Source organism: Neltuma alba, unplaced genomic scaffold (genome assembly GCF_004799145.2).
Source record: "Neltuma alba isolate B1F8T4 unplaced genomic scaffold, ASM479914v2 tig00011557_pilon, whole genome shotgun sequence".
NCBI lineage: Eukaryota > Viridiplantae > Streptophyta > Magnoliopsida > Fabales > Fabaceae > Neltuma > Neltuma alba.
The window spans coordinates 485276-513106 of NW_021636216.1; the positions used below are offsets into that span (position 1 = coordinate 485276).

Below are 27831 nucleotides of genomic sequence, written 5' to 3' on the forward strand. Positions count from 1 at the left end.
CTCTAATCGCCGATTAAGAACTAATTAAGGTATGTTTACCTCCCTAAGCGTTAATTATTTTTAGTTAATGATTTATTTCAGGAAGATTAGGATTAATTATGGTTTAGTGATAGCTAAGATTAATCATGTTATTTGATTAAAGATTAGTAAGTAATTAAGGTTAGCTACCTTAATTAATTAATGACTAGTGATTAGTTATGTTAATAGAAGGATGATTAATTATGATTAATCATGTTGATTAAGGAATGATTAAAGGTTAATCATGTTGATTAGAGAATGATTAATGGTTAATCCATAAGGGATTAGTGACTTTATCTTAGAGGATTATGTTGTATTAATGACTATGTGACTTGAGGACCTTAATTAAATATTGGATTAAGGATTAAGGGTTAGTGATTAACCAAGAAAGTATGATTAATCATGGATTAAGGAAGAATTCCAAGACCTTAACTGAGGATTAAGGCTTGGTTAAACCAAAGTCAAAGGATTAGGAAAGGTATACAGAAGTTATAAATTGAAAGGCACAAGGGTAGTATTATATTGAGAAAGAATTGTATACTGGATATGGAATTTACCATACCCTTATTGTATGGTTGATAGGCAATTTCTGGAAACCTAGGAGGACCTCAAGCAAAGAAAACAAGGAGGAAACAGTAAGCGTGGAACCGAGGTAGCGTGAACTTGCAATTATTTTGTTGACTTGCATTTGGTGTTTCTGCTATGTGTGTTTATGTGCCATGAGAATGTTTATGTACAGATGATGTGAACTCCTTGCAATGTATGCCTTGGCTCTTGCATGATTGAGTTTTGACTAGAATGATTATATGCTCCATGATATGATGACATGGATACAGAATGGTTATGGCGTGGCATAAAGACTAGCAATGTTATTTTACTGCATGTAGCATGACATCTTATGCATGTTAACCTGATGGTTGTATGTTCAATGCTACTGGGATTTCTATGAAATCTCATTCCTCCTATAACATGATATCCTAGGTGCCACTACTTCTAAGGAGAAGGGAAAAGAAGTAATCATGGCTTGAGGAAATTATGAATTATGTATTGTATTATATGGTTTTAAACCTTTCTTTTCCAAGCCATGTAAGCATATTCTGATCATGAACACATAACATGATACCCTTTTTGGATGTATATTAATGGTAGAGTAGCTTTATATGCGAGTATGGTATGCTTATAGTGAAAAATGAAATGGTGCTGGGATTAGTGAAAAAGGGGGATAAAAATGGTCTAAATTTGACCAATTAAGACCCTGGTCAAATGGTTTACTTTTTCCCTGAAATTTGGCATGCAAATAGATCTTATTTTTCCCTTTAAAATGAGTGGTAAAGCGTCACAATCAGAACTCTGTGCAAGAAGTTATGCCTTTCCGAAGTTAGGCAAAAATCCTGGAAAATAAAAAAAATGACCGAAATGAACAATACTTTTTGAAATTAAAATCGGATGCGTTTCTGATTGAAGTGGAACCTGACGTTATTTTTTCTTGATAGATGATGTTAAGAGCTTCGAGTGAGACTTGGAACGACCTTGTTTTGATTTTTCTAGAATTAGTTATGATTTTTCAAAGTTATGCCAAGCTTAAGGTTACAGTGAATAGTAATGCGGGAAAAGAAATTTTTAAACTCAGATTTTTCAACCCGGTAACCTGAGATTGCGCTTCCGAATATCTTAACTTGGCATAATATAAGGTTGCAAACGTAAGGTGTTACAATAACTCTACAGAATTCTTTCGCTAAATTGAATGTCATGCTTGAAAATTTTTTCCTCAAATAGAAGGGAGATGACTTTTGTAATATTGTTTACACATTTTTTGAATTTAAATTGATATGATTTTCATTCAAAACAGAAAAAAGAAAAAAAAAGGATTTCTTTCCATAGAAGCATATGCTGCATTAGATAATTAGTAAGGGCTGATAAAAGGGCCTTAATAAGAATAATTTTACAGGCCATTTTACCATGTACTCCTCTGATACTTTAATGTATGGCTTTATTGAGAAGTTGATGTTTGTCTTATATGCAAAATTTATTTCACATATTTATTAATTTTTTTTAAATCAACCCTATTAACATTCTCCTAATAGAGGGATGGAAAGATAAAGAAAAATGCTTAGGGTGTTTTAAAAAGAACATATTATATTAACTAATTTAACTAATATCTTTAATTTACTCAAATTAGTTAATTAGGTTTTACATTAAAAATCAAGAGAGTTTTTTTTTCCCATGTTGACAGCCTTTTCTACACTCACAATAATGCGAAATGGTTTATTCTTGATAATTTTATCTTTGAAGTATATAAATATTTCAATGAGTAAACATTTTTTCAATTATTTGTCATATTTCAAATTCTATTAAGTTTTACACTTCAAGCTAAATGTAACCAAGTGTTGAAAATCGAGCTGACTTTAAGATAGCAGTTAAGAGTCAGTGGCCTAACCATAATTGAATTGAGTTCAACCAATCATCATTAAAATAACATAATTTAATAAAATATAAAAATATTTTGTATATAACCTGAAAGAGTAATATTTAGAAAATGTATTAATACTCAAATAAATGAAACATTTAGGAAAATTGCAAATAATGACCCCCAATATATAAAATAGCAATTAGGGACTCTGAATTAGGAAAATAACTACAAAGGACCCGGTTTCAAATTGCAATTATGAAATATGTGTTAAATCTCTGAAATGCCCCTCGCTCATTTGGAAAAAAAAACTTGTCTGTGCTGTCCCCTAATGTACGATAACTTCCCTCTGCTCAGTATCCTCCTGGCCATTCTTTGTACTCTGTCCATTTTCGCGCAGGAGTCTGCTTCCATTTTGCGGCGAGAGGAGTATTGTGTGAGAGAAGGGTGTATTTGCTGTGGGAAAGGAGAACAGAGTGGTGTTGGGTAGTGATCTATCAGCATTATCGAAAGCAAGAGAGGAAGTAGAGGCATCGTCATAGTCATGTGTGGCTATCAGAGTTAATAACGGCATTCGGCGAAAAAATCTGGTGGTAAGTTTAAAGCCTTGGTTTGTTTGTGTTGGTTGCTGCATGTGTGATTCATTAAGGAGAGGGAATGCGCTTAGGGCAGGAAAGTATATATATGTTTTTCTGTCGAATAAGTTATGATTGATTGGCGAAAAATGCTTATCTGTGGAAAAAGATGTGTGAATGGGTTTAGGTGGGAAGGGAATGAGAAGATCAGTTAGGAGGATGATAAGATTAGTTTGGGAAATGACGACATGGGAATAGGTAATAAAGTGCAAATTGAATTGGTTAACTGTTAATTGATTTGAAGAGATGTTCAAATGTTAGTCTGGTTTAAAATGACAACATGGAAGTAGGGGGATTGACAAGTTAATAATGTAAAATAACAATTGTGTAATTGACAAGTTGGTAATAGGAAATAATAAGTTTAATATAGTGAATAACAAGTTATTGAGTAGTTGGGAATAAGGTTAGCATGGGTTCCTAACAAGTTAACAATAGGAAATGACAAGTTTAAAAATGACAATGACAAGTTGGGAATAACAACGCGAGTATGACAATTAGAGAACTTTATAATCTGAAATGACTAGTTGATAATTGTAAATGACAAGTTAATGATGAGAAATAACAAGCATGAGAAGTAGTTGAGAATAACAAGTTTACTTTGAAAAATTAACAACTTGCTTATATAAAATTACAAGTTCATGTTTCAAAATAAGAAGTCAATGGTGGTGATGTAAGAAGGCTGTTGGTTACGGAATAGATTGTTAACAGAAGTGATAGTTAGTTAGTAAATGTGGTTGTGAAGGATTGTATGTTGAATGTTTTGCAGGAAAAGGAAGATGGTATCAGAAGGAGCCTTTGGATCGAAAAAGGCACACAATGGTTGGTTGTTATTCAAAAGTGAGTTTATGGCCACAATAGTTGACCCTAAGATGACAACCAAACAAAAAAGAGATGCTATATCAAATACATGAAAAGCTCTGCCCGCTAAAGAGAAGATGAGGTACACTGAAGAGGTGAAGAAAACAAGGCCACAAAAGGGAGAAGAGGAGAAAAAGAAACATGTTCTATCATTTCTAACCCGAGTGTCCCTAAAGGGTTTAAGAAAATTACTGTACTTTGTGAATAATAATGAAGACTTAAGGGAGAGGGTTGAGAGGATGGGCTTCGGGAGGCTGTTGAAGGTTGGATTAGAGAGACTATCCCATGGTCTCATTGTGACCATGCTGAGATCATTTGACCCGCCAACGCATCAATTTACAATCAGGGGCAAATCAAAGGAAATAGGAGCACAAGATGTTGAGCAACTGCTAGGAATCCGTTACGGTAGGGAGGAGGTGAAAACTGAAGTTGATGAGGGTGATGCTATGTATAAGGAGTTGAGAAACGAATATCAGAAAGTGTCATTCAGCAAAATACTAAAAGACATTGTTTTAGGGGAGGAGGATCACAAATTTGAGTTTTTATTTGTGCTGTACACGCTGGGTACTTTTTATGTCTGAAATCAAGCTCAGAAGTGAGTGAGAAGTTAGTCAGAGTCATGCGTTGCAAAATGGATGACTTTGGAAAGTATGATTGGACTACCTATATTATAAAGGACCTCTGGAAAGAAATGAGAGACTATGTCAAAGGTTATAGGCAGGGCAATGAAGGGCAAGGGAGCAGCACTGTTGGTGGCTGCATATACTTGCTTCTGGTATTACTATTTTGTTTCTCATTGTGTTTGCATTTGATTATCGATGTGCATAACATTAATGTTGTATATATGTGCCTGGGTTGCAGCTTCTTTTTTTATGAGCATCTTAACCTCAGCACCCCTGTTGGTCGAGAGTCCACTACTACAATTGAATACTGGACTGATGAGAAGATAAATAAATTGGCCAGCAAGGAGAGGAAGAGTATTAGGGGAAATATGTATGGAGAAAAAGGCAGTAAAGCTGTGACAGGAAAATAAGAGAGGATAATTGTAGAGTTTTTGGACCTGGTATGTGGTATAATTGGTAAACTAAAGTTTTTATTTCCTAACCTAAACTTCTTATCTACCATAGTTATGTTGTCATTTCCTATATGAGGTTCTAATTCGCTATAGTGAAATAGAGCTTTGTCATTGTTAAGTTATAATTTGGCAAATTGAAGTTGTTATTCGCTATACTTATGTTGTGATTGGCCATATTGAACTTGTCATTCGGTATACTGAAATTGTGAACCTATCATTTACCATTGTGAACATGCTAGTTGCCATACCTTAGTTGTGATTTTGTTTACTGAACTTGTCATTCGCAAAAGTAAACTTGTGATTTCCCATAGTGAAGTTGTCATTTGGCATACATGAGTTGTGATTTTGTATACTGAACTTGTCATTCGGTATAATTAAGTTGTCATCTATCATATGTGAGTTGTGATTTGGTTTACTAAACTTGTTATTCGGTATAATGAACTTGTCATCTGTCATAGTGAACCTGTCGTTTGCCATGCCTCACTTTTTATTTGGTTTACTGAACTTGTCATTCGGTATAATGAACTTGTCATCTACCATACGTGAGTGGTGATTTGGTTTACTGAAGTTGTCATTCTGTATAATGAACTTGTCATATGACATAGTAAACGTGTCATTTCCCATAGTGAACTTGTTATTCTATATACTTAATTGATAAATGTCTTTTGCATGCAGGAGCTAAAGAAGTTACATGAGCGCCTAATGAAGAGGATAGAGGAAGGGCAAAAGATGCTGTTAAAAATGGTGGACGAGGAGCTAGTAAAGGTATAGATCCCAAGACAAGGAGATGGTGGGAAGGGTAAATCAATAGGAAAGGTTTAGGTTGAGATAGTGCCTACAAATATCAATGAGTCTGAAGATGATGAGGACGACAGGCACAACAATGATGACACAATTGAGGAAAAGGAGAAGGATGAAGGAGTCAGTAAAGATGGAGATAGCCATGGGAAGGGTGACATGGAGGATCACAGTGAGAATGAAGATAAGGAGGAAGAGGGTCAAGGGGATGGTGATGACATGAGCGAAGGGGACAGGGAACACAAGGGTGATGAGGAGGGTGATGACAAGCAAACACTTGTGATGGAGAGTACAATACCTACAACTAGTTCCCCTATGGAAGTGCCACCTAATGTCAAATGTTATGATGGGGAGGATGACATACCCGCAACCAGTTCTCACATGGAAGTGCCAGGCAGCGTTATAGGTGATGATGTAGAGGGTGACATACCTGTAACCAGTCCCTTCAAGGAAGTGTCACCCAATGTTGAAGATGATGATGCAAAGGATCACTCACCAATAGAGGTATCCCCCCGGCCATTGTTGAATATGTTAGGCCTGATCCAAAACCTATATCTGTGGAGGCACAACAACTAAGGAGATCTACTAGGGTTCGGTTCAACAAGATCAAGTCTCCTTGGTTGGAGTTTAAGGCACAATCAAGAGTGAAGAGGCCTATAGAGCCTAAGGATATTTTTTTTTCAACTTAGTCAGTCGAGCTATTAAAGGTGATGAGGGTGAGATGTAAGTGAAAATCTTAGCTTATGTGATGTTGTTTGTTAACTACATGTTAACATAACACATCTAGTAACTCACTTGAATATGTTTCAGTCCTTTGATCATAATTCAATAAAGACATCCTCCGACAATTGCTGCATTCGCTTGGTGGAAATAACAGGATGAGTAACCGGGTGATGTCATTGGTCTATAAGGCTTTGGTGCAAGAGTAGCAGGCAGTTGAAAGGTGAGTTAGGAGGGATATATTTGATGCATATTTCATGGTGAGGTTTCTGTATTACTAATGTACTTTGTTGATTTACAAGATTGCAAATGGAAATGACAGAATTAAGTGTGTTACAATGAATAACAACTTGGTTTTGTGCATTTCACAGGCCATAATGATCCGTGATCCAGCTCGTTGGGATCCTAACCAACATGCATGACAAATACTTTCGCATTACATTAGCTATAACATAGGTAACTGCAACTTGATTCTGGGTCCTGCTCTAGTTGGGGAGCATTGGTTCTGTTTTGCTTTCGAACCAAAGACCCGAAAGTTCAATGTCCTCAATTCTATGCGAGCAAGTTTAGAGCGTAAGAAGACCACCTCCAAGCAGAAGAAGGCAACAACATATGACCCTCAAGAATTGGCCATCATAGGCAGTATAAGATGTTCCTAACCTGTGCATGTTAGATAGGGAAATGACAATTTTATATTATTATCCTTTTGATGAATATGGCATATGTGCAGAGGGACCGGTTTGAAGACATACTTCGGATGTTAGACCAGATTTGATTGATAAGTTGGAAATTGTCCGGTCTGATATACCATAGTAGAATAATTTGAGTGTATACACCCTACTCATGTGATAAGTTATTTGACTGTGTTGGTTTGAGGAGCTAAAACTGTTATGGTGGTGTTATGGGCAGGAGGGACTGTGATGTGTATGTGCTCATATGGCTCAGGAAATGGGAGCCTGATGTTCGCTTTCAATACCATGAGATAATGACATGACCTTATTTATTATGCAATCAATAGTTACCATCTGTGACTTGTTGGGTGGTAAACTTACTATGCAGGCTGATGTGTCCTCTTTTCGGTGTGAGTTGATGTGGTGGCTGGTGAACCATGATGACAATGAATGCCGTTAGAATGTGTACAGTCTTATCTCACAACTAGAGAAGGGCTGAATGACTAAGAGAAGGAGAATGTCTTTGTAGAGAGCATTTAAATTAGGTTGTGTGACTTTTACTTACTTTGTCAATGGATTCATTTGTTGAAATTGTATGCCAATTATTGTAATGGTTATGATATAGTTGGATTGATGATATAATAGTACTTATATTTGGAATGACAAATTTTCCTTTAGTCAGGCCAATGACAAGTTTACTAGGTCCAGTAACAAGTTTACTATGGGCTATGACAACTTGTGAAAGGGTTTTCATACAAATTTGAGATTCTATATTAAAAGTGGCTCAATTTGCACATTGATTCACTGAATGACAGGTTGACAAAGGAAAATGACAAGTTCACAATGGCAAATGAGTAGTTCCCAAGATGTTTTTATGAAATGGAAAATTTCTATTGAAATGAGTGGATTTCCACTTCTAATAAATACGGAATGACCTAACACAAATGACAAGTTCACTAAGAAAATTGACAAGTTGACTAACGCAAATGATAAGTTCCGATAAAGTTTTCATGAAATAGAAAATTTCTGTTGAAATGAGTGGATTTTCACTTCTGATAAACATGGAATGACAAGTTCACTAAGAAAATTGACAAGTTGACTAACGCAAATGATAAGTTCCGATAAGGTTTTCATGAAACAGAAATTTTCTGTTGAAATGAGTGGATTTCCGCTTATGATAAACATGAAATGACAAGTTCACTAAGGAAATTGACTAATGCAAATGACAAGTTCCGATAAGGCTTTCATGAAACAAAAAATTTCACAATGGCAAATGACAAGTTCCTATAAGGTTTTCATGAAACGGAAAATTTCTGTTGAAATGACTGGATTTCCACTATTGATAAACACGAAATTACAACTTGACAAATGACAAGTTCCCATAAGGTTTTGATATATTTTCATGCTTTCTCTGCTAGGATTACACTTTGCACATTTCTGACAGCAACCACTTCTGATAAACACATAATTACAACTTGACAAAGCCAAATGACAAGTTTATTATGGAAAATGACAAGTTCCTATAAGGTTTTCACACATTTCCTTTTCTGACAGCAACCACCTGTGATAAACACAGAATTACACTTTGCATATTTTTGACAGCAACCACTCCTGATAAACACAAAATCATAAGTCCACAAAAGCAAATGACAACTTAACTTTGCAAAATAACAAGAACTAACAAGTTCAAATTTCTTTCACAGCAACAAGTTCTTTACAACATTTAATGACAAGTGCACATTAACTTGCATCTTCCACTTAATGTCCTTTTGTCACCAAACATAGAACTAACAAAAAATATATGTGCACATCTACCAACACCCTACTCCTAAAAAAATTAAGAAGGGTGGACCCTATATGTGCTAAAAAAATTAGTTGTCCCATTTATAAGTGGAAGTCAACTTGGATTAGGATTTTTACATGTCCTCTTTATATATCCAAGATGAAGACATCTAGTACAATGATATATTTTTTGTTTTGGAATTGTGATTCTGTTTTGTTTCTTCTTGGTCTTCCAAGAGGCCTAGCAGTGATTGGAGGTAAAAGCAAGGTTTGGGCAGCAAGATTCTCAAACCTATAGTTATTCAGGTCAAGAATATCAATTGTCACCACTGGAACCATGCTCCGGGCATAGATTTTCTCTTGGAATGAACGTTTGTAACACTCTTCAACGTAATCATAAACATTTCCCCCTATGGTCTTAATCGCTGAATAGGCATATGAGCATGGAATCTCTGACATCTGCCAAGCTTCACAGTTGCATTGGTGTAGGCCAAGGTCCACTCTTTGGTCTCCATGTGATGTGTGCACGCATATTCTTCCCCCTCCATAATTCTCACAATGCATATACCTGCTGAAATGCACATGCTCCAACACCTTTGCCTCTATTTTTGGCCCAATGCAATTACTCCACTTAGTCATTGCTGCATATGATGCATGTGAACTTTATTCTTTCTTTCCCTTAGAAACTTTCACTTTGCAATTTACTCCCTGAAGATCATTCCAACTTTTGATGACATTTTTGGAACTTCTACTTAAAGGGGCTTGGTAGCTTATTCTTGAAATTCTTAGCCCAAGTTTGGGATGTTATAGAACCTAACCCAAACTTGACAGAACAAAGCGCTTAGCACTCAGAATAAAAAAAACTAGCTTCCATTACTCATTCGTCTCTTCTCCCATTCAGTTTGCTCATCTTTTTCACTCTCACTCATCATAGTTCACCATATCTTCTATTCTTCTTCTAATTTTCCTTTGTTTCCACCCATGGCTATGGAGATGTTGTAGTCCAGTTGTGATGTAGGAGCTGCATAGCTAAGTCTTTGCTCTCTTAAAGATAGGTTGATTGGCATGAGTTCCAAGAGCCACAAAGGGAAGTGTGGTTTCATCCTTAGTTCTAGCTATTTTATTATGATTTTCTAGGTCATAGAGGTTGTAATTTGGTGACTGAACTACTCTTATTGTGGTTGTAATATTTGTTGGATGATTAACATAGTATTAGATTGGTTATTGTTGAATTTGAGCTTTAATATATGTTGTTACATATATGTTTCAACGCAACTACTCTTTCGATTCTTCATTTTCTATATGGTATTGTGTGAATATTAACTTGATTTTGGTTTGCACTGAGCCAACTGTATTAATTAATCCTAATATACACGCTGAGTGAGTTTAATAGGATTTTATGAGATAGGTGATCATTGATTAAGATCATAGACTTAAAGGGTGCTTTAAAGTTTTTCATTTAAAAAATTTATTGATTTTCACTACCAAAATCATTTTGAACTATGATTGTCAAAGATCTATTTTCAAGAGATTTCATTAATTACTTTCAGCTTGTTTTCTATCCATTTCACTTATTTCCCTAAAAATCAAAAAATATATTTTACTTTGCATTTTTTTAATTTCATAGTTTTAATAAAAACCTCTAATCTTTCCCTGGTCAAATCATATTTTCTTGGCATTTAGTTAACTTAGAATCAATAAATTAAGGCTTTAACGAGAAAACGGCCTAAGGTTATGTCTATAGTATAATCTTTGCTTTTAAATTTTGAATTTACCCCTAAGATATAAGTGATTAGACAAGACATTTAGTTGTTCTATCACAAACAAGCTCAAGTTTTAAAGATATGGAGTTAACAAACAGCTTAGGTTCTATTGAGGATATTTTCATTGACATTGAAAACTCTTCTTCACAATCTTTTCATTGACATTGAAATTCTAGTATGAGACTCTAGTGTAAGGTATTTTTCATAAAACTCAATTACTTATTAACAAAGATTTGAATAGAATATAAAGAGTTTTATTCACAATGATGAATATACAAATCATAGAAATGAATAAGTATTCAATAGAATTTACAACTAGTTAATTATTCAACATAACAAGTCAAATATATATAGATAATATCAATTATGTGTACACACAAAGATTAAATTTTAAACAATGTATATGAAAGCCTTCTCTCTGGAAAGGATGAGAATTTGCAACATTTTGATGGTATGATTTAGTCCAAATCTCTACAAACAATATAGTTTATCAAATACCTATAGCTGGGATGGGGCAATGTGAATTTCTCTTATATGTCATAACCTAGAAGCATTATCTTGCCATTTGATCTTCATGGCTAGTTAAGAAGATAAAGAAATTAATCTAATTAACTTATCAAGTGGGTCTCACCATTTTCTATGTCTCTCTTCCTACTAGATTGAGAACTTGCTATATAGATGATTCATATAATCATCTAATCAAATTAGTTTTATTACCTGGGTTTGATGTGAGACAAGGTTACCATATTAATAGAAGCATCTTTGGAAATATTTGAAGTGGATAAATCTTCTAAGACCATTCTTCCAACTGAAAATGCAGGACGATTAGGTCTAGGAAAAGTCATTGTGTCACTTGCAAGCATGACGATAACAGTAGACATGGTTGGCCTATCTACTGCGTCTTCTTGAACACAAAGCAAACTAATATGTATGCACTTCAAAATATCATTTGCAATATATGAATTTTCTAGCATTGGGTCCATCAATTCCAAACATTTTCCTTCATACCACAAATTCCAAGCCTGTAAGCAAATACAAATAAATTGGGTTATTGCTATACAATCAAAACTTTTTGATGAGATAACATTAAAAAAATAACTTACATAACATAGAAGACTTTGACCATGTTCAGAGAGATAGAAACCACTAATCCTATTCCCACATATAATTTCTAGGAGAAGAACTCCAAAACTAAAAACATCTGATTTCACTGAAAATAGTCCTTCCATAGCATATTCCGGAGCCATGTAACCACTATTTTCAATCAATCCATAAGTTGAGTTATCCATGAACAAACCTTTTTTAAATAATTTAAATACACATTTCAAAGTAAAAAGAAAAATGAAAATGATTGAATTATATCTAACACTTACTATGTACCCATTATTCGTCTTGTATTTTGTTGATTTTGTGCTCCTTCAAAGGTCCTTGCCATTCCAAAATCTGAAATTTTAGGGTTCATCTCATAATCCAAAAGGACATTGCTGGCTTTCAAATCTCTATGAATTACTCTAAGTCGAGAGTCTTCACAAAGATACAAAAGTCCTTTTGCAATTCCATTAATAATATTTCGTCTTTGCTTCCAATCTAGGTTCTTTCTATTTTCTTCATCTGATGAAAATTTTTTTGATAAGATCACATAAGATGAAAAATAAAAACGGTTAGTTATTTTCAAAGAGATTCAATTTTGTTGCATAAGTGATAACAAAACAACAAAAATTGTAACAAAAATATATTGCTATCACTTATTTGTGTCTAAATTTGGCTATGAAATAGTTCTATGTTATATAAAATAAGGATATTACTAAGTGTAATAACATAAAGAAATCTAAAGAAATCTAATTATTTCTTTTCAATGTGGGTTGATTTTGAAGTACTAATGAAAGCCAGAGAATTGACATTAGTCAGTGCAGTTAATTAATCATCTAAGGTATCAATTGATAATGTGATTAGAATTCATGCTTGTAGTATGGATACTCTTAACTAATTTAGAATCCTAGATTAATAAGTTACACATTTAACTTAAATAGAGAGAGGGTAGTTGAATGCTAACAAATAATTATTGGTAATTATATAATTCTTTGATATATAAATAGAGAGAGGGTAGTTGAATTTATGTGGTATATTATAATTCTTTGATGTGAGCTCATAATTTTAGAAACCTTTGTTCTACCATTTGGTGACAATTGAGACATCATAGAAGGGTTATTTTGAACTCTAATGCAAGTAGTGTTGGGCTTCAAGTCTGCTATAATTGCTTATGCTCTTCTTGTGACTTGCAATTAAGATTTACTGTTGTAGGGTATTAGTAAAGGTTATTTGGCTTCTTTTCACTTTGCAAGCACATAAGTTTATCATTTTAGGATGTTAGCTCTAGTTGAAAGGCTTGCTCACTCATTTCATGATTTAAATGCATTATAAAAAATAATAAATTAGTGACATTCATCACTAATCAATTTAACGATAGAATACTATCACTAATCAATAACAATCTTCGCATGATGTGGTTGAGATAATTAAGATTCACTTCTTGTGTCTCTGCATGATTTGCTTTAAAAACTATTAGATTATTTGAAATTCTACATTGATTTAGATAATAACTAAATCATTATATTTAAAGGTGTGTTATTTTATTACCATGCAAAAGGCTGAATTCTTTAACTATCATCTTATATCTAAGATATGCAATGATGTTCTGACCATTCATTGACCTAATCAAGATTCACTTCTTGTATCTTTGCATGATTTTCTTTGAAAAATATTAGATTATTTGAAATTCTACGTTGATTTAGATAATAATTAAATCATTATATGTAAAGGTGTGTTATTTATTACCATGCAAAGGTTGAATTCTTTGACTATCATCTTACATCTAAGATATGCAACAACATTCTGACCATTCATTAACCTAGATGTAAGGTGTGGCTTGAATGACACGTACAACAATCTATAACTTAGAGAAGAATGTTCAAGTTAGTGACATTACTTTCTTACATAATCTTACATTGAGATTAAAATGATATTATGATTATTTTTCCCCTTAGTCTTCTAATCGACCCATATAATATGAGAAAAATTCGTAAAAAGTCCTATTTGAAACTTCTATTAGTGAGAAAGATCTAATTAATTTTTATGTAAAAGAAGTACTAGTACTCTACAAATTTTATAACTAGTACTCTGATTTAGATAGGGAACTCATGCTCTCACAAATATGTCATATACATTAATGGTTGTTGCCATATAAAATTAAACATGGAAGAGATAGAGAGTTTAGAAATCATACTGAAAAGGTGTGAGCCAAGGCTAGAATTTGGCATATACTCATATACAAGTAGTTTTTCATTTTCCTCCATGCAACAACCCAAGAGACTAACAAGATTTCTATGCTGCAATTTTGCTATGAATATCACTTCATTCATGAACTCCTGAGAACCTTGACCTGAAGTTTGAGACAGCCTTTTCATAGCAATTCCCTTCCCATCTGGTAGTGTTCCCTAATGAAAATGTTGATAAGACATTTAAAAGAGATATTGTAGCATCTTGAATTTTTCAGACTTCAAGACAATCAGGAAAAAAAATTATCAAAATTATTAAATGCCTATGAAAATTGGAAAAAATCATGAAGTAATAATTTTGGAGACTAAGAATTTTAGAAAAAAATTTATCCCCTAAAAGTGGCTTAAATAATTTTAAAGTTAATTTTGGGGAATTAAAAATGCCTATTCTCTTGAAAATTCAAGGAAAAAAAAGCAAGAGGATTTTTTTTTTAGTTGGGATTTTTAGGATAATTATTTTATGAGATGAAGAAGCCAATGGAGGTATAAAATCCTTGAAATGAATTAAGAATTAATTTATGGAATTAAGGACTATTTTTTTAAAAAAAATTCAAGAAAAATAGTTAGGAGTTAATTTTCGATCCAAAATTTTTAGAGAAATTATTTAATTGGTCAAAGAAGTTAATGGAGGAAGAAAATTTATCAAAAATACTAAAGAATAATTTCTGAAAGTATTTGGTTATTTAAGAAAAATAGAGAAAGGGATGAAATTGAAAGTAAGGACAGCGGGGTAAAATGGTCCGCCATTTTACCTCACACTACTCTCACGTGCTGCTCCACTCTTATTAACCATCAGGAGGCATCTCCGTCCCCATTTTGACACACTGAACCAGAGAGAGTTGAGAGAAAAAGCGTGGTCGAAGAGGAGGAGGTTGATCGGAGAAGTAGAAGGGACCTTAGAACTCACATGCATGCGGTGACAATGTGTAAGGTAAGGCTCTTTAAAATCTTCCTACCCTTCTTTATTCCATTTTATGCGTTGTTGGAGAGTGGATAGTAGATTAAAAATCTGAGTTGTAAAAGACAGCCGTGAACCGAAGGACAATGGTTGGAAGTTGTAGTTTGAATCTTGATCAAATAATTGAATTTCAGTGTTGCATGTGTGTTGGTTTGTTTCTGTTACGTCTTTTTTAATCCAATGTCCCTGTTTCTCTAAGTTGTTGGGTTGTGGGTGTTTGAAGGAGAGCATGTGTATACTTATGTTTATTAGATTGCATGTTGAGTTTTATTTGAGATGAAGAGGATTTGAATCTGGAAATTTCTGCTACTAAGGAAAGTTGAGTGCTTTTGGAATTATTCTGGTTTTTCCATCATTAAATAGGGGGTTTGTTTGGTTTAAAATGTGTGTGTCGCTGCCCTGTTTTGTTTTTCCTTTCTTTTATGTGTGTGTCGGGGCTTGGCGTGTTGAAATTTAAGTTGGAAGCTGGAAAATTTTCAAGAATTTCAAGGACCGTGAGAAGTTTATGGATGAAAGGGAAATGATTGTGAAGGTGTTTTAATACCCTTCCAAGCTAGACAATAGTCCTAAGTGCCTAAATCATATTTGAGATCTAAAGGCAAATTGAAAGCTGATTTTTTTAAGAAAATATACACGGCACTAATCAACCTAGAGGATAGTAATACTAGCAAGATTAACGGATATTTAACCTAAATACACTACTACAAAAAAGCCCATTTTCATCTATTTTAGAGGACTTTTTTCGTTTGTTTAAAGGGGAACATGGATAAAGGAGACGTAGATAGAAGTTAAATATTCGTCTGTTGAGGAAAACAGACGAATATGTGTTTTACATATTCCTCTGTTTTGCTCAAACAGACGAATATAGTGACTTTTTTTTTAAAAAAAAAGTGAAATTATTTGCATTGTCAGTTTTTACTATGACCTGCAATTATAAAGTGTATGAAGCAAAACCAAAATAGAGTAACAATGACAGCAATTCAGCAGAACCAATTCATGTTACACTTTCCATACAAATCTCAATTTTAAGGGTCAAAGCAAATGACAACAATAACATCTAAATTAACTTAGTTAAGGAAAAAAAATTAAACACCTTAACTCAATTATATAACACAAGAAAGTTTAAAATTAGAAAATCTAATGACATCGTAACTTGTTTAAATAGATATTTTAACTTTTAGAATCCTATACCTTTCTAAAATTTAACATGGAGATTAAACATTAGGGAAACCTAATTAATTATCATATTCCAACAAATTTTCTCTACTGGACATTTTCACAAACACCTTATATGCGTTAATATTTAAGCAAGTTTAATATGCTTTTAATCTTAATATACTTTCCCAATTACTATCATTGCTTTCCAAAAGCTATTATTCACCAACAATTAATTTAAATAGAAAATTGTCAGCACCAAAATACCTAAACAATCACTTTCAACACCCATATAATAGTCCCACATAAACAAAACATTTAACACCAAACCACATAGCTTACCTTGCTTCTTGCAAAGCTAAAGCCATAGAAAAAGAAGGAAAGAGTATTGTCAAGCATACAAGAGAAAAGAGGAGAAGCTATCCACCATTGAGAAGAGAGGTTGGCCATGAAGTTTACTGTGTCATCGAGTTGTTGCATCACTAAGAAAGAGAAGAGAGGATGAGCTATCTTCAGTTAAGAAGGAGAAGATAGAAGAATACTAGTTGTCACATGAGAAGAGAGGAAGAGGGAGAAGAGGAAGTTTGCAGTAAAGGAAAAGAGGAGAAAAAGAGAAATTGCTACTACGGTTCACTTTGATCTGATAAAAAAATGGCGTTGCATTCTAAAAATTCAAAATTTAAAGAAAAGAAGTTTTTGTATGTTACTTAACAGACAAGTATATATCTACACACTCGTCTATTACAGCATAACAAAACAAACGAGTATGTGTGTACAAACATACTCATGTGTTAGAGCATAACAGACGAGTATGTAGAACAGACAAATATGTACACACAAACTTGTTTGTCACGCTCTAACAAACGAGTATGTGTGTACACATTTGTTTGTTCTACCATAACAGACGAGTATAGTGACCTTTTTTCCTCTGTTTTGAAAAACAGACAAAAATGAGAGATGAAAATGACCTCATTTGTAGTAGTGAGAGCTTGCGTAATAGGAACTTGATAAATTAAAATAAAGTTTGATGGGAAATGATTAAAGGTGCCTTAGGGTGAGTTGGAGAAATAAAATTGAATATAGGATAATGAGAGTTGAATCTGAAATTTTATTTTAAGAAGGAAAATAATTGTTGGAATTTGAGGAAGATAGGATTGGAAAAGCATAGATGATTTAAGCATCTATTTGGATACTAAGTACTAGAAAAGATATTGCAAATGGGATTGAAATTATTGTTGGAGGATTTAAGAGCAGATTAAGAATGAATTTGCATTGAGAATAAAAAAGGTAATTAAATTTGGAAAATTTCATATTAAATGCCTTACGTTGTTTTAGAACTTACAAGAAAGATAGTTTGATTTAATGTGGATGGTTAAAGATGTGTTTAAGGATTCAAAGAAAGTGGATAGATTAATAGTTATAATGTTAAAGGGGGATTAATTTAAATCTAGAGAAAATTTCCAGATTTAATCATTAAATGGTTGCTCATTGGGGGGAAGATGTCAAGTTCTTAAATGAGTTAGCAAAGAAGTCATATAGTTGATATATGGTTAGATGAATTAATGAGTGTGAAATATTGAGTATTGCCATTGATAGAAAATAGTTGAATTGATTTGAAAGCAGATCAAGTTAAGTGTTGTAATTGAATAAAGAAACTCATAGGAGTTTTAGAATTTAATTGAAAGGTTGTGCAGGGTTAAAGAGATTAAGAATGATGTTTAGTTAGCTATGGAAAATAAGTTATGAGGTAATGTATGAAATAGAATAATACGTTAAGTATTTGAATTCTCACAGTACTAGATTATATAAGTTATTATAAATGTTTAAGATTATTTAACTATGTAGATGTGAGTGTCTTGGCCAAGGTGGTGAAAGAAGTAGGTTCGAATTTTATTTTATTTGATTTCAATAAGACTAAATGTGTAGGTTTGGGGGGGGGGGTTCATTATTTGTCCTCAAATATAATGGATAAATATAATGTTTTTCACTAACATGACTAGTCACTAAGAAGGACAAGTGATTAGGATTATGGAAAAAAGGAAAAACATTTCAAAAGGCAAATTATGACTCTAAAAAGTTCTCCAAGATGAGTAACTACTAAGTAAGGGTAGAATTTAAAGATATTTAGAATTTAAAGGAAGTTATTTAACTTATAAATTATATTTGGACCAAGCATTAATCTACCCTTATGAATATGATAGGTTTTGATTTTTGCTCAAGCCCACTGAGAGAACTAAAAAGGAATTTGTAAGGTTTGAGTTGGAAGGAAGCGAATGAAGTAGTTGTTCTTTCCTACCTTATAATTGTGTTATAATTGTTCCATGTCTGTTTATGCCGTATTGCTATTTTAAAGCATGAAAACATGTAATTCTTATTTCCTTGCATAGATTATTTTAGCCAGGCCTATGAGTATAGCTGATAGACATGGGGCAGCCTCTGCCAAATTATCTGCACAATAAAATATCTCAGCTTATTTATCTATCAATTGTGCATAAATGCTTAACTGCATAACTTCCAAGGTTGTGTTCCACTTTGGCTTGTATTACATGTATTATGTGATCTGCATAATTGTTTAATGGAAATTACTACTATAGGGATTCTTCGGAATCTCACTCTTACTTCCATGTTGTATAGCAAGAGCAAGTAGTTCCAAGAGGTTGTGTAGAAAGAAGATAGGTGATAAGAAGAGTAGGAACGCTTGCTGCTTTTGGTTTATATGTAGTAGTAGTTTCTTTAGGCAACTTATTTATCTATATTTATATATTAGTTATTTTGGTGAGTAACTATTACTTGTTATATAAAGATACTCTTTTGTATCCTCAATACGGAGGGAGCATATAAGTGCTATCGACTGAGATGACAACTATGCTTACATATATTATCGTACTTATATTAGATGGATTTATATTAAAGAGACTTAGGGTTCAGTTTAAGGTAAATTGACCCTGGAACACATAATATTATTAAGTGATAGATAGGGTTAACTAGGTGAATTACTAGTCAAGGTTTGCTTAAAGTTATGAATTTTACTAGCGAATTCCAATATTTTTTCACAGGTTTGAATCCTGCATTGGAATTTGATTTTAAAAGTGTATGTTAAAGAAATTTCTAGAATTTTTTTGGTCAGAAATGTGGCTTTTAGTGGTTCACATATGATAAACAAGAAATATATATGGATTGAGTTGAGGTAAATATATATATTGGGTTGAAACTAGCAAATACAAGCAAGATTATGTCATCCAAAATAATTTTGAATTTTTGCTTATATATTCTTTTCTTTTTTCAGTTAAATATATAGATAATAAATTTAAAATAATAAAGTGAAAATGCCAAACCAAAAATTTCTTCTATATTTATATCACATATGAATTTAAAAAGCTGAATCACCACTACAGGTTTTCAAATATATATTGCTTTTTCACGTGACGGTTAAATCTAAATCCACAATTATCACCTTTTGTTGTCAATAAATAAATTTAATTTCTTGCAAAAGAAAATGTGACAGTTTTAAAGTACAATCATCACCTATTGTTTTTGACCCTTTTGCCTCCCTCTCAGACCATTGAAGTGGTGTAAATGACTAATATAAAAGAGCAGGAGTAATTATCTTTCTTTAACCTAAAGTGCTTAAGTGCAGTAGATATAGTTGACACGCAATCAAAATATGTTTTTTTTTAAATAGAATTTATGGCATCAACCCATAGGTTTTATCATTTTTCTAATTTCTCTGCTAGCAGAATCTGAAAGATTATCTTCTGATTTACTAGAAGTAGAAGAAGAATTAGTAAAAGGTTATAAAACTAAATATTCGAGTATAAAATTTGGTTTTATTTTATGTTGAGTCTTTTCCACTCTATTTAAACCCTTACCTTACCCTTCCTTTCATACCACGAATGTTATATTCTGTTAATTTTAACCCTAAAAATGAAGAATATAAAATAGACCATAGGGTATGCAGGTAGCTAATGGTTAGACAGGACAACTTTTGAACTAAAACCAGACTAGGGATTAGACTGTCATTTTCAAAATATTTAGTCAATATTGAATAGAGTGGGAAAGTATACCCAAAATTCTAGCAAATTTCCAAAAAATTATGAAAAATAAAATAAAGGGTACAGAACAATAGTTGAGGCTTGAAAAATAAAAATAGTCTGAAAATGATTTATTTTGGAAATTTTTGTATTTTCTTAGAATTTTGGCTAATTAAGAAAAAATTAGGCAAATTGAATTATTTAAAATATATAGGGGCCTCAATAATTCATAAAAAAAATTAGAAAAATTATTTTAAAGGTTATTATGAATTTTAAAATTGTTTCTAACCTCTAAAAGTGCATAGGATAGCTTTGAATTATTTAAAGCTAGAATTGTATTGGTGAAGGGCCGATTTTGGGAAAAATTTGATTGAAGCAGTTGTAGGGAAAAAAAAATCTAAGAAAATTAGAGAAACCTTAGTTCATTAAAAGGAAACTAGTGGCACAAGAAAATAAATTTTTGGAGATAATAAATTTAATAAGATCCAAGAAAATTTTAACCGATATTGTGAAATTATACTGTGTAATAACCATAAGCTTGGTGTGAGCAAATTTCCCCCCATTTTTCTTGTCTAAATGGCACCATTTGAGGAGGGTGAGGACCTAGATGGAATAACACAATTTATTGAAGGATAGAATTGGAAGATTGGAATTATGGATAAAATATGTGGATTTTTACATATAGGAGCTTAGGTTTCCCATGAGGTGGCACCTTCGTTCAATTTGGAGGACACATAAGAGGCCACGTGACATGCTTGAAGAGGAAGAAAAGAAGAGATAGAGCTAAGTGTCCTATGGTAAACATTAAGGATTAAGCAAGTTACCACATAACCTAAGACTAAGGTAATTTTATAAATATCATCTCCTCTCCTCTTAAGCTAGTCTTTCAGTCAATTTTGGAGAGCTTGGAGGCAGAACATTTTTGGCCAAGAGGGAAAAGAGAAGGAGGAGACAAAGAACAAAGTGAATCCAAGTGATTTGAACCCTTTAATCAAGATAATAGCATGACTATCCTATCTAGAGCTTGATTTTCTATGGATTGATGGTTTTAAACTTGGTTTTGGTAGAGTTTGATGGTTGAAAAGCCTAAGTTTTGGTACTGCACAAAATGCTTCTTGATGGTTTATGATTGATATTAAGTTGACACATGGATTAAAGGATATGAAATGGTTGTTTGATGATGAACAAACCTTGTTGTTTGAAAGATATCAATTTGTGCACTCTTGGGTTACTGTTCAAACAAGGCTACTATGCTATCCTAGGGCTTAAGTTTTGTTGTTTTGATGCTTTCAATGGATTTAAAAGGAAAATTTGTGTAGGGATATGTGAAGAACATGCTTTTGGAAGCATTAAAATTGAATAAGAAGGGAAGGAGTTGGATTTTGATAAATCTAAGTTTAAATATAGATTCTACATGAAAAAATGTGTAGGAAAAATCTATGGAAGGATGATACTAAAACCCTAAGCTAAAGGTCAAAGGGTTACAGTTTTAGAAAGGATTATGTAATAGAATGGTGTTATTGATTTGGAATACTTTATTCTTGTTGTTTGATAGGCATTATTGTTAAGCAAGTGGGAGCTCAAAAGCAAGGACAAGGGGTCATGTCATTCAAGGAGACGTAGGTTAGAACTTTCAATTTCATGTTATGTTGGTTGGTTGTTACTGTGTGTAATTTGCTAATTATATGCCATGTTTTGGATGAGTTTGATAGATGATAATGTTGTTTGAATTGATGCATTATATGCCTTGGCTAAATGCATTATTGAATTGACTTTTAGAATAGTTTAATGCTTTCTTTCATGGCATGAAAAAAATTGATCGATGACTTGTGAAATTACATGTAACATTCCTTGCTTGATTGACATTATAACTGTAGTTCTTTACTACTAAGATTTCTTTGAAATCTCACTCTTCTCCATGTTCGAAAGGTAAGGAGATGATCATATCTTAAGGAATGATTTGATGACATCTTATGGACTTTATGTTACAATGTTGTAATAATTATGAGATTATTGATTGTTGACTATTTGGGCTTGTAACCTATGTGAATATGCTTGATATATGCTAGGAAATATGGTATAAGCACACTTGAGTTACTAAGGTTGAGTTATGGAAAATTGATCATCTAAAGGATAAAAGTTGATCTAAAATGAGCCAAAATTTGACTACAAATGTTTTTAAGCAAATGAAAGAATTTGGTTATGAAATTCAGCAGATCAATAGATCTCATTTTTAGCTTTAAATAGTGGTAATTCATAAAAATTTGAGTTTTGTACCAAAGGTTATGACTTTTCAAAATTAGGTGTAAATTCTAGAAAATTGAAAATTGACCAAATAAATAGTGCATGTTGATGTGGGAATTGATCATACACGAGCTGAGCTTGCAATTTGGAATTATTTTTTCCTAAAGATCTCATTGAGAGCTTCAAATAGAACTTGGAACCATGTCATTTTTATTTTTCTAAAATTAGTTATGATTTTTCAAAGTTGGGTTAAAATTAGGGTTACAATGAATAGTAACCTGAGAAAATAAATTCAAAAATTCAAAAATTTTCAACTTAAAGGCTTATTAAATAGTTCCAATTGATTCTACCTGTTATAAATTTGGGTAACAAATCAAGGTGTTCAATGAACACTAAAGTCACTTTCCTCCTTAAATAGTTTAATGTTAAGGACCTCTCGCCGTTTGTCTTTATTTCATACAGCCTCCCCTACCTCATTCAGTTTCTCTTGCCCCTCCTCTACCCTTTTCCTCGCATTCTCTACCATAGGACATCCTTCCCCAACTAGATGACATTCTTAGGTGACTCTCATGCATGGATTGTGCTATTCGTAGGCTCATCTTATATTGGTATGACCTCAATCAAAAGTTCAACCTCGTTTTGCACTAGAATGATATTGACTACAACATGGATCATGATGCTTCCTCTCGTGCTTTTGACAACAAGAAGGAGGGTGGAGAAGATTAATAGTTTTCTTTCCTACTTAACTTTTATTTTATGTGTTTTTGTTTTTAGTTAATATATTTTATGTTTTTATTTTTCTTTGGTCTTTCTTTTTTATTTTTTTTAGATATATATAATGTAAGGGGGCATTAGCCCCTAATAAAAAATAAACATTATATGATGGTTTTAAAGAAAAACTATCACTTAACTTAATCATAATTTATGAGAAAGACCATTGAGTATTGTGTTTTCAAAATGTTTTCTGCCTTCTCTAACCACTATATTTTCAAACGTAGTATTAATTATTGTACTCAAAAATCTCTCTTGTGCATATGCCTTGATGAACCCGTAGCTACCCCACAGCCCTCACTCTCATCCAACTATCATTCTTGTCAAACCTATATATGTTCTTTGCTGGTTAAGGTACCTATGCCATCTATGAAGTAGTTTCAATAACATAGTTTTATGTCTTTTTTTTAATGGAAAAATTTTATGCTTTACTTCTCTATTCTCTTTCACTCATGTCTTTGATCATCTTCTTGCTCCATTCTCATTTGCCCTTTTTTCCCTTTACCTTGTATTGAAATGGGGTTAGTTTTGTCTTATATTTTTTCTAGTCGATTTGATTTGTGCATCTAACATTTATGAGAGCTCTTATATTAGTAGGGATTTGTAATTCATTTTGAGGTTCCTGTTAAGGTTAGAGGCCTTTCATTCTTTTAAATATTCTGAGCTATCTAGATGGTTTTTGCTGTATATATGGAATTTTTTGTGTTCTGATTTTGACATTTTTCTTTAAATGATTTATGCTAGATAGAGTATGGATAATGAATGGATATCTATCAGTCATCTAGGCAAGCAATATTAGGATGGGTTAGTTGATTTCATTCATTTTATGGCTAACCATGCTAATAACCCTACTAGGATTCTTTGCCCTTTTGTATAATATGGCAATTTGAAGCGGCTTAATCTAGATGTTTATGAGTGGCACTAAGTGATTCATGAAATCAACCAAAGTTATAAGTACGGGACAAAGTATGGAGAGGTAAGGAATGTGAGCAAGAGTGGCTGGGGGTAAAGTAAAAGGCAAACAACACCTGATTTCGACACAAGTACATATGAGGTCAACCGTCTTGAAGACATGGCCAATACGATTAAAAAGAATTGAAGGGTTGTTTACAAATGCTCGAAAGTTTGAAGAAAGATATGGAGAAGCTTTTGTATGAAGGTTGTACTAACTTCATATTACTTCCTGCAGTCTTGAAATTGTATAAGTTGAAAGTAAGAAATGAGTAGAGTGATTCAAGCTTCATTGAATTGCCCCCGCTTTTGAAAGTAATGCTATCAAAGTAAAATAAACTCCCAACCTAGACTTATGATGCCAAATAAATGTTGCGTACTGCCACCTTAAATTACAAAAAGATTCACCCTTGCCCTAATGATTATGTTTTATTTGGGAAAAAAACACAAATTGTTAACTCATTGTGCCAAGTATAAGACCTCACTATAAGAAGCCAATAGGAAGAGTCCAAAGAAAGTGTTATGATGGTTTTCCATTGTACCTACATTTAGACGCTTATATAACGATGCAAAATGTGCAAGAAATTTAAGGTAACATGGCAATAAAAGGATTAAAGATAGCATGTGATAACTCTCCATTTTAATATATTTAAAAGGTTTTTTTTTGGGTGTGTTTAGTGAGTTATTAATGATATTTTGAATGCTTTTTATGAGCTAATTTGAGAAATTAATTTAGAGCATTATTTGGGGGATTTCATTTTGAATATCATACCTTTCAAAATAAATTAGAGTAGTTGAAAATAATTTGAAGTATTAAAAGAATGTTATTTTATTTTATGTTAATGTCATTTATTTCATTTCCTTTTTTTATTTATTTTCCTTTCTTTCATTTTTATTTATTTCCTTTTATCCTTCTCTCTTGTAGGTACCAAAAAGACAATGCTTGAGGATGGAATTATGAACCTCCAGCCATGAATATGTGCTGCACGAAAGGAGAATTTGGAGCAAGAGATAAGACGTATCATTTGGGTAATGGAATTTTTGCAATTTCACAGCTAGGGATGACAGCATTTTGGAGGATAATGACGAAGGGTTTTGAATTGAGTTTACTATTCATCTTCTTCTGGGAACCAAAGACGCCGAGATTGCAGGGTTCTTCACCTTGGTTGCCATTAGCAAGCATGAACGGAGGAGGGAAGACGAGTGCAATGGAAAGGAGAAATTCACTATTCATTACCATCTTCTTCTTTACCTCTAGTCGACTGGTTCAGTAAAGCAAGAGAGATGAATCAGATCTCTTCTCTAAACAAAGCATGACAGTGAGGAAAGAAGGGGAAGACATCGACTGGTTCAGAGAAGGAAGAGAGACTGACTGGGCCAAATTTGTATAGTATTTTCATTATTTTGGCTAGTATTTGTGCATAAATGCATATCTTACAACTTTTGGTTAACTTAGAGTGATTGCATGGTCTTAGAGTTAATTTCGCATGTTTTGCATGTCTTTGTCATTGCGCTTAGTTAAACTTATTTTCTTAAACCTTTTGATGCTGCACAATGTTGTTTCTAACTTATAGGTACCTTGGAAGATAAAAAAGGAAGTGTAAGGACTCAGCTTAAAGATTCAATATAACCTTTCTGGAATTTTTGTTGTGACTTCATTGTGGGTTCGCCAAACCATCTTAACTGAAGACTCTCTGGAATTTTCAATATGGGTTCACCATGACGAACGAGTGTTTTTTGGTATGCGAAGTTTTAGATTTTTCAGTTTAAATTGGGTTACTCACTCAATAACCCAATCCAAACACTTCATGATCTGACTCTTATCTTCATTTATTCAATTCCTTTCACCCATTTTGACCTAATTCCTTTACTCTATCTTCATCTTTTCTCCCCCATTTGATTTCCCTTTCTTTCCTTTGTCTCTTACCTTTTCTTTCACTCTTCCATTTTCTTCCACATCATTCATCATGGTTATGCACGTGGGCTGTTGTCTGGAGCTTCTTCTATGGCTATGAGTGGCTAAGTTCATCATCTCTTGAAGATAGATGGTGGTTAGAGCTTTGGGTCTTCCATTAAAAGAGTTTTCTAGTAGTATTTATGTTTTGTTGTCTAATACATTTTCAAATTTCTCTGTTATCGATGTATGCTAAGAGACTCAATACAAATTAGCTAAACTGAAATATGTATTAATATAACAAAGTACTTAACTATGATAATCCAAATATAATTGCATTAACCCCTAATGAAGAGAACCAAAGCTTGCCACCTAACCAAACCTTAAAAGATCCATTCCATAGCATTTTATTTATTCTATTCATCCATTTCGTTTTTATCAAAATGACCTAAAATATTTTATTCACTTCATGCATACATGCTTATTTTACCGTTTGTGAATCTTGCATTTTTATCGCTTAAGTTAACTTAGGATTCAATGAAAAACTCCTTGAGTGAAATGACCTAAGGTGTCACATCTCGCCAAATTTAGTATTGATAGAAGATATGAAAAATTTGGTTGAGGGCCAGTAAGGAAAAAAGATTGGCTAAGAAAACTAAGTATGGTGTGAAATCCAAAAAGGGTCTGGACTGGCATTTTCAACTTTATCGATCTAGGAAGGGCAAAATGGAAAATTTTGAGAAAAATTCTAGAAAATTTATTAAAAGTGGAAAATTGGTGAACTAGAGGTTTTGGGACATCAATGGAGGTCCTAAAGGCGAAAACTATGGAAAAAGGAATTTTTATAGAATTTCCCGAATACGAAGGTTTTTCGGGAAAACAACAGAAAATTGAGAAAAAATAATTACTTTAAATAGCTAGAGGCCTTGACAAATCTGAGAAAAATATGAAAAAGCCATGGAAATACTTTTTTGAATTTATAAAATTATTTTTGGGCCTTGGAAGCTCAGGAATTAATTTCAAAGAATTTATTTTTCCCGTAGTGACACCAATAAAGGCCTAATTAGAGAAAATTCAAAATAAATACCTAGAGGTGGCAAAAAATTCTAAAAATTTTCAGATCATGTTCTCATATTAAAAGGTGAATTATCATGGAGAGAAATGAATTCTTGGAGGTCTGAAAAAATTATAGAATGTTACTAGTGAATAGTAACCGATAAAGTTTCAAATTGGTTTAAAATAGTGATTTGGTTTGTGGGCCAATTTTTTGGACCAGTCCAAACCATTTTTGGGGCCCACATTGACCCAATAAGGGCCCAATTTGGTGCAGCTTCCAGGTCCCTCTATTTTTATTAAATAAAATGTGAAATTCATGGATAAATGCTTGGAAAAATCTGGAAATTGGCCACTTGTTCAAATATGACTTCTTCTAGCATTTGATGACTGTCACATAACCCCCATGAGGTGGTAAATTTTGTCCAAATAGAGAGAGGGAAGGCAGATCAGATTTTTCTATATATCCCTTTAGAAAATACAAATAAATGTTGGAAAATCGGAAAAATAAGGGGAGACTCTGCATTGTAACTCCAACTCCATTTGGCTGAAATTCTTGAGTGTTTTAGGCAAGGAATCATCCAACTTACACTAAGAAAACATCAAGGTATGCTTAAACCTTCTTATCCCTAAGCTTTAAGGTAGTTTTGGTTGAGTTTTTGAGTTGAAAAATTCCAGTGTGATGCTGCCAAATTTCAATCTATTCATGGAA

General features: G+C 32.9%; 1 protein-coding gene and 1 long non-coding RNA gene across 2 annotated transcripts in view; one reads left to right on the top strand and one right to left on the bottom strand.

Annotated features, from left to right (window-relative positions):
• Nucleotides 1-11440: 11440 nt before the first annotated feature.
• LOC114714942 (cysteine-rich receptor-like protein kinase 10) overlaps nucleotides 11441-27831 on the bottom strand; it is a 37999-nt gene continuing 21608 nt past the window's right edge. The window contains exons 5-8 of the mRNA XM_028899734.1: nucleotides 14011-14221; nucleotides 12101-12338; nucleotides 11831-11981; nucleotides 11441-11749 (exon numbers count right to left, since the gene is read on the bottom strand). Of these exons, the coding sequence (XP_028755567.1) occupies nucleotides 11441-11749; nucleotides 11831-11981; nucleotides 12101-12338; nucleotides 14011-14221 (909 nt within the window). The remainder of the gene's footprint in view (nucleotides 11750-11830; nucleotides 11982-12100; nucleotides 12339-14010; nucleotides 14222-27831) is intronic.
• On the top strand, nucleotides 14920-25771 carry LOC114714938 (uncharacterized). Its single transcript, XR_003737494.1, has 3 exons — nucleotides 14920-14993; nucleotides 21762-21829; nucleotides 25098-25771. It is a non-coding gene; the product is annotated as an uncharacterized LOC114714938 (long non-coding RNA).